Source organism: Taudactylus pleione, unplaced genomic scaffold (genome assembly GCF_031769625.1).
Source record: "Taudactylus pleione unplaced genomic scaffold, aTauple2 ptg000602l, whole genome shotgun sequence".
NCBI lineage: Eukaryota > Metazoa > Chordata > Amphibia > Anura > Myobatrachidae > Taudactylus > Taudactylus pleione.
The window spans coordinates 7,430,619-7,448,287 of NW_028285004.1; the positions used below are offsets into that span (position 1 = coordinate 7,430,619).

At 41.0% G+C, this 17,669-nt stretch overlaps 1 protein-coding gene across 1 annotated transcript in view; it reads left to right on the forward strand.

Moving 5' to 3' along the window:
- Positions 1–17,669, forward strand: part of ODR4 (odr-4 GPCR localization factor homolog) — a 100,380-nt gene that overhangs the window by 28,583 nt on the left and 54,128 nt on the right. Inside the window, exons 6-8 of the mRNA XM_088453922.1 lie at positions 8,108–8,144; positions 15,404–15,541; positions 15,983–16,078. Of these exons, the coding sequence (XP_088310048.1) occupies positions 8,108–8,144; positions 15,404–15,541; positions 15,983–16,078 (271 nt within the window). The remainder of the gene's footprint in view (positions 1–8,107; positions 8,145–15,403; positions 15,542–15,982; positions 16,079–17,669) is intronic.

Genomic DNA, 17,669 nt, shown 5'->3' on the forward strand with positions numbered 1-17,669 from the left:
GGTTCACCACAAGATGTAAACCATTGGTGAGCCACAAACACAGGAAGACCAGATTAGAGTTTGCCAAACAACATCTAAAAAAGCCATTACAGTTCTGGAACAACATCCTATGGACAGATGAGACAAAGATCAACTTGTACCAGAGTGATGGGAAGAGAAGAGTATGGACAAGGAAAGGAACTGCTCATGATCCAAAACATACCACCTCATAAGTGAAGCATGGTGGTAGTGTCATGGCGTGGGCATGTATGGCTCCCAATGGAACTGGTTCCCTTGTATTTATTGATGATGTGACTGCTGACAAAAGCAGCAGAATGAATTCTGATGTGTTTCGGGCAATATTATATGCTCATATTCAGTCAAATGCTTCAGAACTTATAGGACGGCGCTTCACAGTGCAGATGGACAATGACCCGAAGCATACTGCAAAAGCAACCAAGGAGTTTTTTAAGGCTAAAAAAGTGGAATGTTATGCAATGGCCAAGTCAATCCCCTGACCTGAATCCGATTGAGCATGCATTTCACTTGATGAAGACAAAACTGAAGGGAAAATGCCCCAAGAACAAGCAGGAACTGAAGACCTTTGCAGTAGAGGCCTGGCAGAGCATCACCAGGGATGAAACCCAGCATCTGGTGATGTCTATGCGTTCTAGACTTCAGGCTGTAATTGCCTGCAAAGGATTTGCAACAAAGTATTAAAAAGTGAAAGTTAGATTTAGGATTGTTTAGTTTGTCCCATTACTTTTGGCCCCTTAAAAAGTGGGAGGCACATATAGAAACCGTTGTAATTCCTACACCGTTCACCTTATTTTTTATGTAATTACCCTCAAATTAAATCTGAGAGTCTGCAGTTAAAGCACATCTTGTTTGTTTCATTTCAAAGCCATTGTGGTGGTGAATAGAGGCCAAAATATGAAAATTCTGTCAATGTCCCAATATTTATGCACCTGACTGTGTGTGTGTGTGTGTGTGTGTGTGTGTGTGTGTGTGTGTGTGTGTTAGTACGTATACAGGTTGAGTCTCCCATATCCAAATATTCCGAAACATGGACTATTCCAAAATATGGATTTTTTTTTTTTTAGCATGACTGAGATAGTGAAACCTTTGCTTTTTGATGGTTCAATATACACAAACTTTATTTGAGCCTCAAAATTATTGAAAATATTGTATACAATGCAGTGTTCTCCCCACGTTCGAGCCAGATGGCATAAAGAAGTAGCCGGCGCTGGCCTTCACAATAATATAATGTTTAAACTCTGACCTTATAATGATTTAAACTTGAAATAACATTTTATATATTAATTCTCTTCTTATTAGAGGTCTAGTCATCTGATTATGAAAAAGCTGCAAAGTCTGTAGGATCTGGAACTTTTTAGTGTTGGGTGGTAGTCTGTTTCTTGCTGGGTGGTGCACATGCTAAAAACAGCCTGGGGAGAACACTTCTCCATAACCAGACAAAGCTTCAGGGCATCAGGCTAATGCTGTGTACACACTTGCTGATGTCTAGGTCTGGTGAGATACCTCTGCCGGGCGGGTTGACACAGCCGGTAGTACACAAGTTTTCGTACTTAGGACACTGGAGTGCGGCCTGTGTCGCCAGGTTGACACAATCAAACGGTGGTACGCAGGATTGCGTACCCTGGAACCCGGATTGCGGCCTGTGCTGTCGGGTTGACACAAGCCACTGGACGGTGAACTGCGCACTCTAGACACTGAGTGCCGTCTGTGTCGCCTGGATGACAAACTGCAGAGCGTGGATATGCGGACCGTGCCGCCTAGATGACACAAACGTCGGGTTACAAAAGCTGACATGAGGACTGGGTACTCGACTGGATAACAGGAGACAATGCCAAACCCGGAAATACATGAAACGCTATCACCGGCATCGGAGCAGCGTTCACACCAGAAGGAAATAGCCGCAGGAACCAATCCAGAACAGAGCAGGTATGATGGACAGTTGATAGGAGGAGTTCAGCGAATGGTCCCCTGGCGCTCGCATGAGCGGCTTGTGACAGGCCCCCCCACCCGCTGGAAAAATTTTCTGGGGAGAACACTGCAAATAGGAGAGCCACACCAACTGTCACCCCAAATGCTGCCAAACATCAGTGGCAGTTGGTGTGGCTCCCCTATTTGAATATTGGACTGCACTGCAGCCACACCTCTGAAGCCACTCGACCCAGACAATGAGCTTACAGTCCCAGGGCACTTGGGACATGCTGCTTTGTCACCCAATCACCTCGGTCAAGAGGAAACATTTTAGCCGTTTTCACCCCCTTAGGAGTCGAATTTCTAAAAATCCCGGCTTAGTGGGTGCCTACATCATGGAAGGAATATACTACCCAAATTACATGTTTGGTTTTGGGCTGGGCTTTGATGAGTTAGCCAGTCAGGACATTTGTTTTTATATATAGACAAGATTTTTAAATCCTGTACATATACATTTTTCACATATTACAGTTTATATTGCATATATATATATATATATATATAAATCATAATTATAGTCCACATGTGCTCTCTTTTACAGGGTCACAGAGGGAGTTTTTTTTTAAATGCTGGTATCGGGGTCTTCCTGCACGGGGCTGAAAATCCCTAGGACATTGCTTTACTGTGTGTAATTATCTACTGCACGTCCCACCCCACCATTACAGAGATGTTTTCTGCCACAGCGAGTACACCTGGGGATACCCAGCCAGGGTAATATCCACAGTCAGTGGCCTTACTGTGAGGAGCCCCAGATGAAGGAACGACTATATTATTTATACATAGTATATCTCATTGATTGTTCTGTAAAAGAGTGTCTGGAGAATGGCTCACTTTTTTATAGCAACTTATTTTCTAGATGACAATATTGTTTGTATTGTCAAATTCTACTTATTCATAAAGCTTAAACAACAGGTTACATTGTTACAATATTGTATGTCCATATAATAAGATATTAAGAGATCAAATATAAAGCAAAACTTTAATTATATATATAATATAGCATATGAATCAGCGGCACTCCAAGAAAAACACACTTCACAAACGCAGGTGAGTTCAACGTTTCGATGCCTTTAATGCATCGTTTTCAAGATAACAAAATACAGTCAAAGCAGCTACTTACATAGACCCCACACCACACCACGTGTACGGCCGCGGCATCCGGGTTCTGCCTCAGGGCGCCACTGATTGACGTCACAAGCGCGACCCGTTGCCGAGGCAACAAACAATGTCTTAAAACAAGAGCACAAAGTGCAGAGGAGTGTTAACAACAACATTAAAGTAAAAGCACATATTAACAATTGCATACCGTATTTTAGCAGCATAATACAACGCTATTAATGCACAAGAACTATGCCCAATTACATTAGTATATTTTATATGAATATGATCTAGCGGATATGAAAGGTGCCAAGAACTCTCCAATATAGGAAAATATAAGGTACAATCAGTGTCACCAAAACTGGAACATCTGTCAAGCGGAAGATCCGGACAGACATCCGTGATCACCCGGTGGTACAATATGTGTCCACTCACGGCACTTATATAAAACAGTGTAGCCCTAAACTGTCGTTCAATCCCTTTTGGGTATAATGTCCCCAACCTATGGATCCATTGTGACACGCATTGCAGCAACTTCTTTGATCTATTGCCCCCACGGGCCAAGATCGGGACATGATCAATGATAATGTACCTCAGGGTAGACAGGTTATGGCCAGCTTGCAAAAAATGTCGGACCACTGGTTGGTCACTGGAACCAGAGCTAATGGCCGCTCGAATCGCCGACCTATGTAGTGCAATACGATCACGTAGTGTCCTATCCGTCTTGCCAATATAGCTAAGACTGCATGGACACGTGATCATATAGACCACAAACTTTGTTGTGCACGTCACTCTGTGTCGTATAGAATAGCGTAAACCACTGTGAGGGTGGTAAAATGAATCACGGGTTGTCATGTACCTACAAGTGAGACAATTTAGACACTTAAAGCAACCCTTTTTCAAACTTAAGAATCTATCCTTTCCACTGTTATCAATTTTACTGATATCGGTCTTAACCAGCCAGTCCCGTAAATTCTTACCCCGGGAGTAGCACGGCATTACAGTGGTGTCAGACAGATTAAGGTCACTATCGTTTTGCACAATCGGCCAATACTGTTTGGAAATCGAATTAATCTTTTGGCTCAGCGTATTATGATTGACCCATGGAAAGCGATTCTGTGTGACTACTGGATCACTCCTCTTAAGTAAGATTTCACGAGGCAGGCGCATAGCCTTAGTCTTAGCTTTCAACAAAGATGTTTTATCATACCCTCTTGACAGAAATCCAGAGATCATCAAGTCAATTTTATCAGAGGCCGTGTTGATGTCACTACAAATGCGTCTAGCCCTTAGAAATTGGGAATAGGGTAATCCATATTTAGATGACTTAGGGTGGAAACTATTGGCATGTAAAAAGGAATTACGATCAGTGGGCTTACGATAAAGGGTGGTATTGATCCTACCACCACATTTCTGAATTTCAACATCCAGGAATGTCACCTTATGACTATCGATGTTGTAGGTGAATTTGATTGGACTGTCAGTTTTATTATGATAATCAATCATGTCTATGAATTTATCTCTAGTGCCGGAGATACTTACTAAAATGTAAACTTTATTAACAAGAAAAAAAGGGACAAGTTGTCAGTGAGGTACTGGGAGAGAGAGGGGGGGGGGGGGGGGAAATAAAACCCTGAACAATAGATTGTTATGTCATAATGGCGTCTGTTAGTAGTGTGTGTTTTATTTATATATATATATATATGTTTGTGTATACTGTATTCGTAGATATGGATGTGTTAGTTATGTATAATACTTATTTATTACCAGTTATTTATATAGCGCACACATATTCCACAGCACTTTACAGAGAGAATTTTTGGCCATTCACATCAGTCCCTGCCCCAGTGGAGCTTACAATCTATATTCCCTACCACATGCGCACACATGGGTTAATTTTTGTGGGGAACCAACTAACCTACCAGTTTATTTTTGGATTGTGGGAAGAAACCGGAGTACCCAGAGGAAACCCACGCAAGCATAGGGAGAATATACAAACTCCAAACAGTTAGGGCCATAGTGGGAATTGAACTCATGATCTCATTGCTGTGAGGCAGTAACACTAACCATTACACCATCTGTGCCTGTGCTGCTATATACATATCGGGGTGATGACGAGACAATAAACTGGTCTCGGAACATTGATATAATACTACGCTATGTTGTAAATTTGATTGACTGAGTGTCGCCTATCGCGCGCTCTCTCTCAAACAAAATATTAGTTCTATATGACCCTTCAGTGACACTGAAGCTTTATTGAATGTACAATCTATGTAATATTTTCTTAAAGGGTAATATCCTCTTAAAATGGGTAATTATATATTATAATTTCATATTGAATGTAGTGGGTGGTGGACTTAGAGAGAAGCAGGTCATACATCAGCGCTGCAATTCCCCGATCCCCCGGTGAGGTCATGAGTGATGTCAGCAGGGCCGCCCACAAACGCCAGGCTTTCCTAAGGGAACGCCTGCGCTTGTGCAACCACCCCCCCCCCTCCCTGCCTACAAAATGGGGCGAGCTGTCAATCAACATCAACAGCCGCCCCGTCTTGTAACGAGACCCGTTGCGACGGAGCTGCCGTCGCAGTACGGGTCTCATGCATGCGCATGCCGGAGGCGGCGCATGCGCAGTCGGGGACCATCGACCTGCTTGCAAGCGCTGTGCGCTCGCGAGCGGGTCTGAATCAGGCCCATAATAACCCTTTACAGTTTAGTAACATTATCATGGTATATGTAGAACACCAGTTTGTATAAGTAGAATAACTCACAATGTCCCAGAAAATAAAAATATATCCTTCCAAATATTAAAATATCTATAATTGTCTCTGGTTTTTGACATGGGCGTTTCACCTACCAAGTGCTTTTGATACATTTCACAAACTAATTGTTTTTTTTCTGATGAAACATGCATTGTTCAGCCATGCTACCCTGGCTCATCTCAGTCAAGTGGGCTCCTAGCTGCCAAGCAGTGATGTGCGGTGAGGTCAATGGCTGGGAAGGCACACATGGAGATGGATCCTGTTGCTGGGAGCCTGTCTCAGCCCCTACTCGCTGTAATTCTCCCCTGACCACACTAAGCTTCAGTGTCCATTGATTCTCTTACCTGCATCACTGTCTTCTCTTGCTGGTGCTGGGTGAGCTCCAGTCTCTAAACACTTCAGTGCACTTCCTGGTCACATGACACATCCAAGACACATTCAGAGGCATGCCTCTAGCTCTCTTTCTGTGCAGCTTACTGCCCGTGGTGTGGTCCTGCCCCCAGCTCTGCAAGCAGTGTCTGACTCTATAGAAATGAGGCTGAGCTGTTGCTGCCTCATCTCTTGTCTTCGTGCAGTCCCAGGGAGCTCCACAAAGCTGGTGAGTGTTAACTATAAATATGATTACAATAAACAAAGTAGATGTTTATAAGTTATAAATATCTTCTTTCTATTGTTCTAATCATTTTTATATCAAATCACAGGAGTATGACAACGGTGGCTCTGCCTCCCCTGTCTACCCTGATTGCACTTCCCTGCTGTCTAGGGTCTGAAGGCATTATTTGCCACAACAGACCTAGACATCATCATCTGTCCTCCTAATCCAGGCACCACATGCCCAACCATTCAGGAGCCTATTCGGAAGCCTAGGATTGCAGGAGGGGAACTTTTTTTTTTTTTATTACCAGAATGGATCCATGTCAGCAGACCAGTTTGGCAAAGGAACCACCTGGACTACTTTTTCCAACGTTTGCAAAGGTGATGTGACCCCGGTTGAGTGGCTTTCAGTATCCTCTTAATACAATATGTTTTTATACTTAAATTTCATTTCTTTTTGCCAAGGCTTTCAATAGAGGTTCCAATCAATAGATCTACAGTAAAAAGATAGGCAATTTCTAGATAGACACCAAATGGTAGACAGTCAATAGGTAGACAGGGACTAAAGGTTGACAGGTACAACAGGTCGACATGGATGAAGATAGATATGGTCAAAAGGTTGACATTGAATTTGTCGACATAAAAATGGTTCACACATTTTTTTTTTTTTTTTTTTTTTTGGTAAGGGTTAGGCACTTACCAGAGGGTTATGGTTAGACTCTAGTTGGGACGGTTAGGATGAGGCACCCCAATCCTATTAGAATATACTACAACTATATAGGATTCCCCAGTTGTCCCTCACTTGGGTGGATGTTTTATGACCAACCTATATATACATATAACATTAAGATATGAACAGAGACACGACGCAAGTAATTTTATTTAATTCATTTTTAATTCACATTCTCAGTGTTTTCTTTATATTTCACTTCATATAAGTTTTTTTGTGATCTTAAAATCAACATTAAAAGTTATATTTTATTTATATTCATCAGTGCGCCAACAAAGAGGACATTCTTTTCTTTCTCTTCTGCCTAATAGGATTAGGCACTTACCCTGACGGTTAGGCTTAGGCAATAGGAGGGACGGTTAGGGTTAGGCACTTACCAGAGGGTTAGGGTTAGACATTATTAGGTACGGTTAGACACTTAGCCCAACGGTTAGGGTTAGGCATCAAAAGGGAGGGGTAGGGACCAAGGGGAGGGTTAGGGTGAAGATTAGAGTTCGAAAAAAAAAAACGTGTTGACCATTTCAATGTCGACCTTTTGTACTTGTTTACCTACTGAATGACTACCATTAGTGTCTATCTAGACATTGTCTAATCTTTTTACTGTAGAGCTTTTATACCAAACCTTTCCATAGACCGATACCAAGCCACCTAGGACTTTGTGGCTTCTATTCTTCTGTGCTTCTTTTCCTGCCTTCTATCTGGTCTAGTCGCAAACAGAACAGAAGCAGGGAGATTTAGTTATATTTCCAGGGCACTTTCTCCCAGTGGTGAAAAATATAGCCACCATTATCGTGGCAATAATTGTTTTAATGGTAAGTCCCCTTATCATGTTTGTATTGTATATGCCATTTGTGCTAATGTGTAGCCTCTTGGAAAATAACTCCTTAAGGCATGCTAATTATTAAGCACATTTTTAACTTAAAAACATTTTTTCTTCAAGGATTACATGCAGAACCTTTGATGTTGCAGATCCAAAGGTAAAAGTTACATATAAATATTTTTGAATGTACGTGATTATCCACTGCCATCATGGGCTATATAAAAACACTGGGAGATATAGCCTGCTAGATGCTGGCATCGGCGAGATTCTGGCAGATTGGTTTTGCATTTTAAATGATGCCGCTTTTAAAGTGGACAGGTTTGCTGAAATCTCGCCGATGCCTGCATCTCGCAGTCTACAGTATTATATTTCCCTGTGGTCATTTTAGCCATGTTTAACACTTCACAGATATCTTCTATTTGTAATATGCAAGTGTACCTGGAAGAATTGATAATGTTTTGAAGGCAAATGGTGGTCACACCATTTGTTTTAGATCACTCTCCTGTTCACTCACTTTGCATTTTGTTAATTGATAAAAAAAAGACTATCAACACTTCCGTATTTGAAAACATTCTTACTTTGCAGCATTTTTTCCACACCTGCCCAAAATTGTGTGTGTGTGTGTGTGTGTGTCTATTGTAAAACGGGTACTTAGTAAAGCAGTGGCTTTTTAATAGCAGCAAACACTGCACCTTAGCATACGTGAGGTTAGACCTGAACACTTACAGGCACATAATGGAAAATAAGCAAATAACATAAAAGTAAATGTCTCAGCACTCCTTGTGCTAATGTCTGTGGGCCCTCCAGGCCCTCGCACCTTAATGCTAACCACGACCCCCAACCTATTGCCTGGCCAGTTTGTCCAGCATCAGGAGCAAGGAGCATCACATGTGTGAGAGTTTAAACCCCTCCTGTGCTCCAGTGATTAGTTGCAGCTGGGCCCGTGCAACTGTGAAAACATGGGGTTCCATATTCTATTGCAGCTGTAGAATGTGCAGGTCTTGTTTTCCTCTCTCACTGTGACAACCTGGAATTCCACACCTCCACTGCTTTACTCCAGCCTCCCTTGGAGAGGGCTGATCCCACAGGAATGTGGGAATTCAGGTGAGAGATAACCCCTTCTCACCACAAAATAAATAAAAAATAAATAAATATATATATATAGTGTGTAAATAGCAAAAAACTGATATAAAGCGCACACTGTGCTATGTGAGTGCAAATATTGCAAGGAAACAGACATTAATAGATAATATATATATATATATATATATATATATATATATATATATATATATATATATATATATATATATATATTGTATGTAACACACACATGGCTTATCTGAATATGGAAAGGTAAGTTCATGAGAAGTGGAGTCACTGGAAACTCCTGACTCCACTTCTCATGAACTTACCTTTCCATATTCAGATAAGCCATTCCCTTTGTATCCCTCCATTTTCTATTCTTCTACATTTTTTATTCCTTTATTTTTATGCTAACTGTTTTTAAGATCTGTCAGTGGCATACTCATTATATGTATTGTATGTTGTTCGCCCCTTTTGCTCGGGGTATTCTTGTAATTAAATTTATATACTTTTTATGAATTCATTATCTATTAAGTTATAGTGATTTTTTAATATTTATTATTATATTTGCACTTGTTGCACATGCACGGTCCACACTTTATATTGTAAATTTGCACATATTCGTAAGCCTTGGTGTTACATACATATGTGTATATATACATATATATTATCTATTAATGTCTGCATTCTTGCAATATTTGCACTCATATAGCACAGTGTGCGCTTTATATCAGTTTTTGCTATTTACACATTCTTTTAACAAATCACCATTGTTAATATTCTACTGATAAGCTGACACCCATAACATTGGGGAGTGCTTTTAAATACTCTTGTTTTGAAATATTAATTACCTGAACTGCGGGTCATTTTTAATTGTGAAGGGACTCTGATTCTCTCTGGTGCTATAATCTCTCTCTATATATAGATATAGATATATACACATATACATACACACACACACACCAGGTAATATAAGTATTGAACAAATCAACATTTTTCTCAGTAAATATATTTGTAATGGGGCTATTGTAATGACATTTTCACCAAATGTCAGCAACAACCAATGCAATCCACACATGCAAAGAACCATAGATGTCCATAAATTAAGTTTTGTGTAATAATGTGAAATGACACTGGGAAAAAGTATTGAACACGCTTACTGAAATTTATTTAATACTTCGTACAAAAGCCTTTGTTGGTAATGACAGCTTCAAGATGCCTCCTGTATAGAGAAACGGAATCGGTATGGAATCCTGGCTGCCGCATGGCCGGCAGTTCGATTCCTGGCAGCGGCAGCCCGACAGATCAGCGGAGCCCGGCAGCGCTGGAAATCACGATCGTCCCTGAGGTAAGTATAAACTAACCTAACCCCCTAACCCTAGCCCTCCTTAGGGGTGCCTAACCCTAACCTCCCCCCAAGTGCCTAACCCTAATCCCCCCTCTAAGTGCCTAACCCTAACCCCCCCCCTTCCCCGCTGCCTAAACCTAAGTCCCCCCGGGGGTGCCTAACCCTCCCGGGGGGGTTCCTAATCCTAGGTCCCCCCGCTGGTGCCCTAAACCTAACCCTCCCCCCCACGGCTGTCCTCTCGCGGATCGGGATGCCGGGGCGCCGCGGTCTCCTGGCATCGGGTAATTGACAGGCGTCTAGATATAGACGCCAGTCATTTATCCCACGCCGGGATAAAGCAGCCGGGAAGCCGGCTGTCGGTATTAAGGCAGCCGGTTTCCCGACTGCATACCGGAGAATCTAGTCGCATGCATTGCTTGGGTGTGATTTTGGCCCATTCTTCCACACAAACAGTCTTCAAATCTTGCAGGTTCCATGGGCCTCTTCTATGATCTCTGCTCTTAAGTTCTTTCCATAGATATTCAATTAGATTCAAGTCAGGTGATTGGCTGGACCATTCTAGCAGCTTTCATTTCTTTCTCTGAAACCAATTGGGAGTGTCCTTGGCTGTGTGTTTGGGATCATTGTCTTGCTGAAATGTCCACCCTCGTTTCATCTTCAGCATCCTGGTAGATGGCAGCAGATTTTTATCAAGAATGTCTCGGTACATTTTTCCATGAATCCTTCCTTCAACTGTATGAAGTATGCCAGTACCGTATACTGAAAAACAGCCCCACAACATGATGTTCCCACCTCCAAACTTCACTTTTGGTATGCTGTTTTTGTGGTGATGTGCAGTGACATTTCTCCTCCAAACATGGTGTGTATTATGGCATCCAAAGAGTTCAATTTAATCTCATGTGACCAGACTATATTCTCCCAGTGTTTCACAGGCTTTTCCAAATGTTGTACAGCAAACTTTAAACAGGCTTCAACATGCTTTTTCTTCAGCAATGGAGTCTTGCGCGGTGAGCGTGCATATACAGCCCATGGCGGTTGAGTGCATTACTTATTGTTTTATTTGAAACAATTATACTTGCTAATTCCAGGTCTTTCTGAAGCTGTCCACAAGTGGTTTTTGGCTATTGGACAACTCTTCTGATAATTCTTTTCACTCCTCTGTCAGAAATCTTGCGAGGAGCACCTGGTTGTGGCCGGTTTATGTTGAAATGATGTTCTTTCCACTTCCTGATTATGGCCCCAACAGTGCTCAGTGGAACATTCAGAAGTTTAGAAAATGTATTGCAACAATAAGGTTGTGAAGGTCTTTGTTTTTACCCATCATCAGATGTTTCTTGTGTGACACCTTGGTAATGAGACACCTTTTTATAGGCCATCAGTTGGGACTGAACAAGCTTATATTAATTTGCACTGACCAGGGGCAGGATTGCTTTCTAATTACTGATAGATTTCAGCTGGTGTCTTGGCTTTCCATGCCTGTTTGCGCATCCCTTTCTTCATGTGTTCAATCCTTTTTCCCTGTGTCATTTCACATAATTATACATAAGTTAATTTATGGACATCTATGGTTTGATTTCTTTGCATGTATGGATTTGGGCAGCACAGACGATGTAATGGTTAGCATACTGCCTCACAGCACTGAGGTTGTGGGTTTGATTCCCAGCACGGCCCTAACTGTGTGGAGTTTGTATATTCTCCCGGTGCTTGTGTGGGTTTCCTCCGGGTACTCCGGTTTCCTCCCACACTCCAAAAATATGCTGGTAGGCTAATTTGCTCCCAACAAAATTAACCGTTGTGTGTAGATGTGGGTGTGAGCATGTGGTAGGAAACATAGATTGTAAGCTCCACTGGGGCAGGGACTGATGTGAATGGCCAAATATTCTCTGTAAAGCGCTGCGAAATATGTGTGCACTATATAAATAACTGGTAATAATAATAATTATTGCCGACATTTGGTGCCAATTTCATTACAATAGCCCCATTACAAATATATTTACTGAGAAAAATGTTGATGTGCTCAATACTTAATTTACCCGCTGTATATATAAAATGGAATGGTGGGTGGCTGCTTGTCTTTTCAGTGTGATGATTATTGGCAAATCGTCTGAGAGATCTAGGAATAGTGAAGAGAAGACATGCGCCTCATAGTGTAATATATTAAAAATATGCATAGAGTGGTATAATTAAGACTTAAGTATGTGAAATAGTTCTTATGTGTGATAATAACCGGTCAGTGTTTCTTCATAGGTGTTATTTATCCCATCTCCAGAGTCAGTCCTGGGCTTTGCGATGGGATCCAAAGGATAGTGGGGTAAAAGAAAATGTACAAACAATAGTGTAAATCCTGTGAGGTATTGGAAGTGAGGAAAACACACACAAAAAGGGTGCAATATGCTCCTGTGCGCAAAGTGAATTTTGCATACCAGAAGAACATTTTTTATAGCTTATCTGATCGATTGTAGATCGGGGTTGTTGTGTCTTCACTTCAAGAAATAGAAAATATTTTGTTTATCTGTAGTAGTTGTCCTATATAATACTGCAATTGATAGTCCAGAGCAATCCAATCCACTGTTGGATGTTAACTTGGTAGCAACGTCAAAGTACAATAACCAGGATCCAGTATAATCCCCTGATGAAGTCCTAAAAGGATGAAACATGTAGGGACTGTACATTATAAGGACTACTACCTCTGATGGCAATGAGAAAGGTTTATACATAAACAAATTCAGACCTCTCAGTGCGTAAATTTATTCAACTCGTACTGGTATTCGTATAATCAATAGTATGACCTTGGTACAGATTACTTTTCCACATAATCCCCATACTTGTCTAAGCATTTGTTCCAATGGTACGCCAAGGCATAGATCTCTTTCTTCAATGGTCTAAAGAGATGGAAATCACTTGATGCCAGGGCAGGGCTGTAGGGAGAATGGTCCAGTACCCCCCAATGGTAGTGAAGTAACAACTCACGCGTGTGGTTGGCTGAGTATGGGCTGGCGTTACCGTGCAGCAATACGACACCTATTCACAGCAACCCAGGTCGTTTTTGACTAATTGCCCTCCGCAACCGGCTCAATGTGTCACAATAGAGGACATCATTCACAGTATTTCTGTTGCTCCCTCCTTATGGTACCGCGTCAAGTGCATGAGAGAATTCCATTGTGTTGGTTTTGTGAACTTCTGTAAGTTGTTTCGATATCCAGCGTGAACACTTTTTCCTGTATCTCTCACTAACTCAAATGCGTCTTTCCTCTGATTTAGACCTTCAGTGCTGCACAAATTGTCATTTGTGGTGGAATGTGCTTGGCCAGCTGGATCGCTGCTCATCTTGAACATCTGTCTTGACGTTATCAAAGGCAGTACACCAAACCTATTTCTGTGACATGACGTTATCACTGTACACCTCGACGCGTTGGCAATGAATTTCAGCTGCTGATGTGCCCTTTAGATGCATAAATCTGATCACACTACGCACCTCAATGTTTGACCATGTTTCTGCCAGCCCCGCCATCTTACAACTGATGTTGGGGCAGTGGTCTGCCTGCTGTGTGGCCTGGTGGGAAATTAAAATGAATTAGAGAACATTAGACACATATAAACATATGTAGAGGTGCAGCACTTGTGGATCCCTTAAGCAGCACAGCTTGCTTCAACACTTCAGTGTCTTTATTACTTCACACTGTCATCAGGAGTATCTACTATATAAAAGCGAAAATTTGTCCTTCTGTCTTTCTATACAAATCCACAGTTTACAAGCCATGATCGTGAAATTTTACATACGAGTGTAATAAAACACGGCCGAGGCAACTAAAAAAATGTTTAAATCAAAATTAATTACTGTTTATTTTTAATTACTTAAAAAACACAATTTTTGCTGGACGCTCATTGTGGGGCCTTGCACTCAGTACTGCTATCTGCTGCCTCCAGTGGTGATATTTAAGAACTTTCTTCTCTCTACTATTTATACTATTTCTGTCCTTCTGTCTTTGTATACAAATCCACAGTTTACAAGCCAAGATCGTGAAATTTTACATACGAGCGTATTAAAATTTAAAACACGCCCGAGGCAGCTAAAACAATTTGAAATTACTGTTCATTTTTAATGAATTAAAAAACACAATTTTGGCTGTACGCTCATTGTGGGGCCCCACAATGAGCAACACAATACGCTCGGAGCGAGCGTTTTGTCTTGTCATGATCTTAATGTTTATTATCGAAGAGAGCTTTAGCAGGCTTTCCCAGCATTCTGAGCTGTCTGACTATACCAAATTACGCAACATCATTGACCTCTTTCTTCGAACTGTGTCAAAATGATGACTTGGCAAGGACCCGGCTGTACTGTGAGCTGTCAAAATATTACACATGGAATGTTTCTGGAAAGTTTATGCGCAGAAAACAGGGAGTCGCTGTAGATGCTCATCCTGGTATCAGAGCAACAGAAGCTGTTGGCCGTGTTTTTTTTGTGAGGCCTGCCTAAGGACAGGTTTGTTGGAGGATGATGTGTAAACAAACATTCCCGGGCAACGCCGGGTACTCCAGCTAGTAAGGAATAAAACAAAACCTACATACCATTTCCCACGTGTGAATGCTGGCTTCTTTGCATGAGACCATACCTAATTACCACAGGGAATAATCTCTGGGAATCCATAACAGTTGATTTTGAATAGGTTACTTACCAATTAATGCAGAAAAAAAAGATGTATTATCTCCCAGTCAGTACATCCTGCATCACAAGCTGCAGTACAAGGCTTCAAATTGCATCAATCCATCTTAAATGTCATATCCCCTTGTAGACCATGATCAAGATAATCACATATAGCATATGTACAGCCTTGTACAGCAGCTTGTGATGCAGGATGTACTGTCTGAGTGGTAATAAATACACACACACACACACACACACACACATATGATACTGCTAATTTTTTTCTTCATGCATGATAAATATCTATACTTTTTCTTTTTTTTATCTTTTTCTTAAGAGTACTGCTAAACCAGCAGATTGGAAATACCAAAGCACATCTTTATCTTGGCTTACCATAGAATGTAACCTCAATGTAGACCTGACATTTCCGATGTCTTCGACCACTTCTTATCAAGAGCAGCAAAAGAGTGCGAGGGTACGTGCTTAATGATTAGTTTTATAATGTACTGAATTTACATGTTCAATTTTTTTATTGAAAATGCAAATTGGAAGGGACATATAGCTCTTCTGAAGCCTGATGTCATACAAAAGTGTATGAAGTTCTGAGACATCTATGGTTCATTTGTGTAGCACTGATGTAGAGTATTACATTACATGAAAAAATATAATGTAGACAGTTATTATACTGTATAAATATATAAAATATGATTGTTGTGCATGAATTCTCCTAGATGGATGACATGTCTTGTGTACACTGTCATTTTGCATATATTTGTCTACCATTACCCAAAACTGCTTTGAGGTAACAAAAACTATGTTTTCATTGTTCTTGTGTGAGTTTTATAGTATATTCAGTGAATATAGCATGTGCGGGTTTTGAGAAGCTGTGCAGCTAGATCTTGCCTTTATTTTGTAGAATGGCCTATCACAATGGGCAAAGGACCTGGAAAATGCTGTTATTCTTTTTAATGGACAAGTGAAAGATAAAGACGCTGACCTGGTTGAAGAGCAGGTAAGAATCTAAGAACTCGGACACTCGTATATTCCAAATGCAAATTTTAAAGGTTTATTTGCAGATGTGACGTAAAAAATATAAACCAGAAATTAGCTGTTTTTAATATAGTGCAAGTTAAACAATGAAAGAAAATGTGTCATTTTCTAAGGAAGATTGGATTTATATGAAAGATGGGTATTCATTGAAAACTTTGACCTATTGTGTGATCTCAGCTTTTTGTTGTAAATGTACAGATGTTACATTGTTTCTATCAACTGAAATAGCTTAAAAGCTGTGTTTCATCAATTCCTTGTGATTGTTGGTGTTTATTAATTTGCATCATTAAGGCCATGTGCGACCATCGTTAATGCATATTAAATGCAGACATACTGTAGAATTGGGATGACCAAATTGTTAGAAACCGTTTGCACAATTTACAAAAGTGCAAGAAACAATTGATAGAAGTAACAGGTGAAATACCTAAAATAAATGAATAAATTTAAAAAAATTAACAACTTAGGACCGAGGTTCCTTTGGAAGATGACTAGTGCAAAAGTTTTGAATTATTATTGTTGTTAGAATTATTATGATTATGCTCGATTACTCGTCAAAGCAATGAGTCCACAGAGTAGCGTGACACAGTCCTGGGCAGGGGATGTAGTTATCAGACCAATGGACGGCATGCTGCCGGTCTGAATCCCGATGCTGAAAGTCCGTCACAGAACTTAAGTTAGGCATCAAAATACAGACGCCTATTTTAATCCCAACTATGGAATCCAGAAGGACGCCATCCCGAACAAGGTAAGTCTGGGGCACCATTAGCTGTTAGATGCGCGGGGGAGTGTTAGGTTTAGGCAGCTTAGCGGGGTTAGGTTTTTTCGGGAGGGAGGTTAGAGTTAGGCACCGCTAAAGGGGAGGGTTAGGGTTAGGCACCACTGGGGGGTTAGGGTTAGGTACTAAGGGGGGAGGGATAGGTGTAGACACGAAGGGGGTAGAATTAGGTTTAGGCACTAACAGGGAGGGTTAGGGTGCGGGGTGGGGAGGGTTAGAGGGGGAAGGGTAAGTATACTTACCCGACCCTTGATGGGATACCAACCATTGGAATTCCGCTGTCTGTATTTTGACATTAGGCATCCCGACAGCCAGCATTACATACCGATTCCCTGGGCAGAGATTACAGTACAAAAAAAATACCTATGTATAAAAATTAGGCGCAACAAATAAGATACAATAATAACCAATTGTTAGCTATATAGCAGCTCCCAATATTAGTGCTGGAAACACTACCCAATTAAGATCAACGTAAACCAATTGTGTAATTGGTTGTCTTCTGAGGAAACCGCTGTATGGTCTAACGGAGAAACGCTTTAAGTTTGTGGATTTAATACTGGCTGTGTAATTGGATAATCTTCTGAGGAAACCGTTGTATGGTCTAATAACGGAGAAACGCGTTAAGTTTGTGGATTTAATACTGGCTGCTTCACAAGTGGATTCGCTCAACATTGTGGTGCTACGGATGCAAAATCTCTGTTTTTTTATGCAAGAGCCGTGACATCTTTTTATATCTGGGCGCTGATGTGTTGCTCCCAATGCCGCTGACGTCATCACA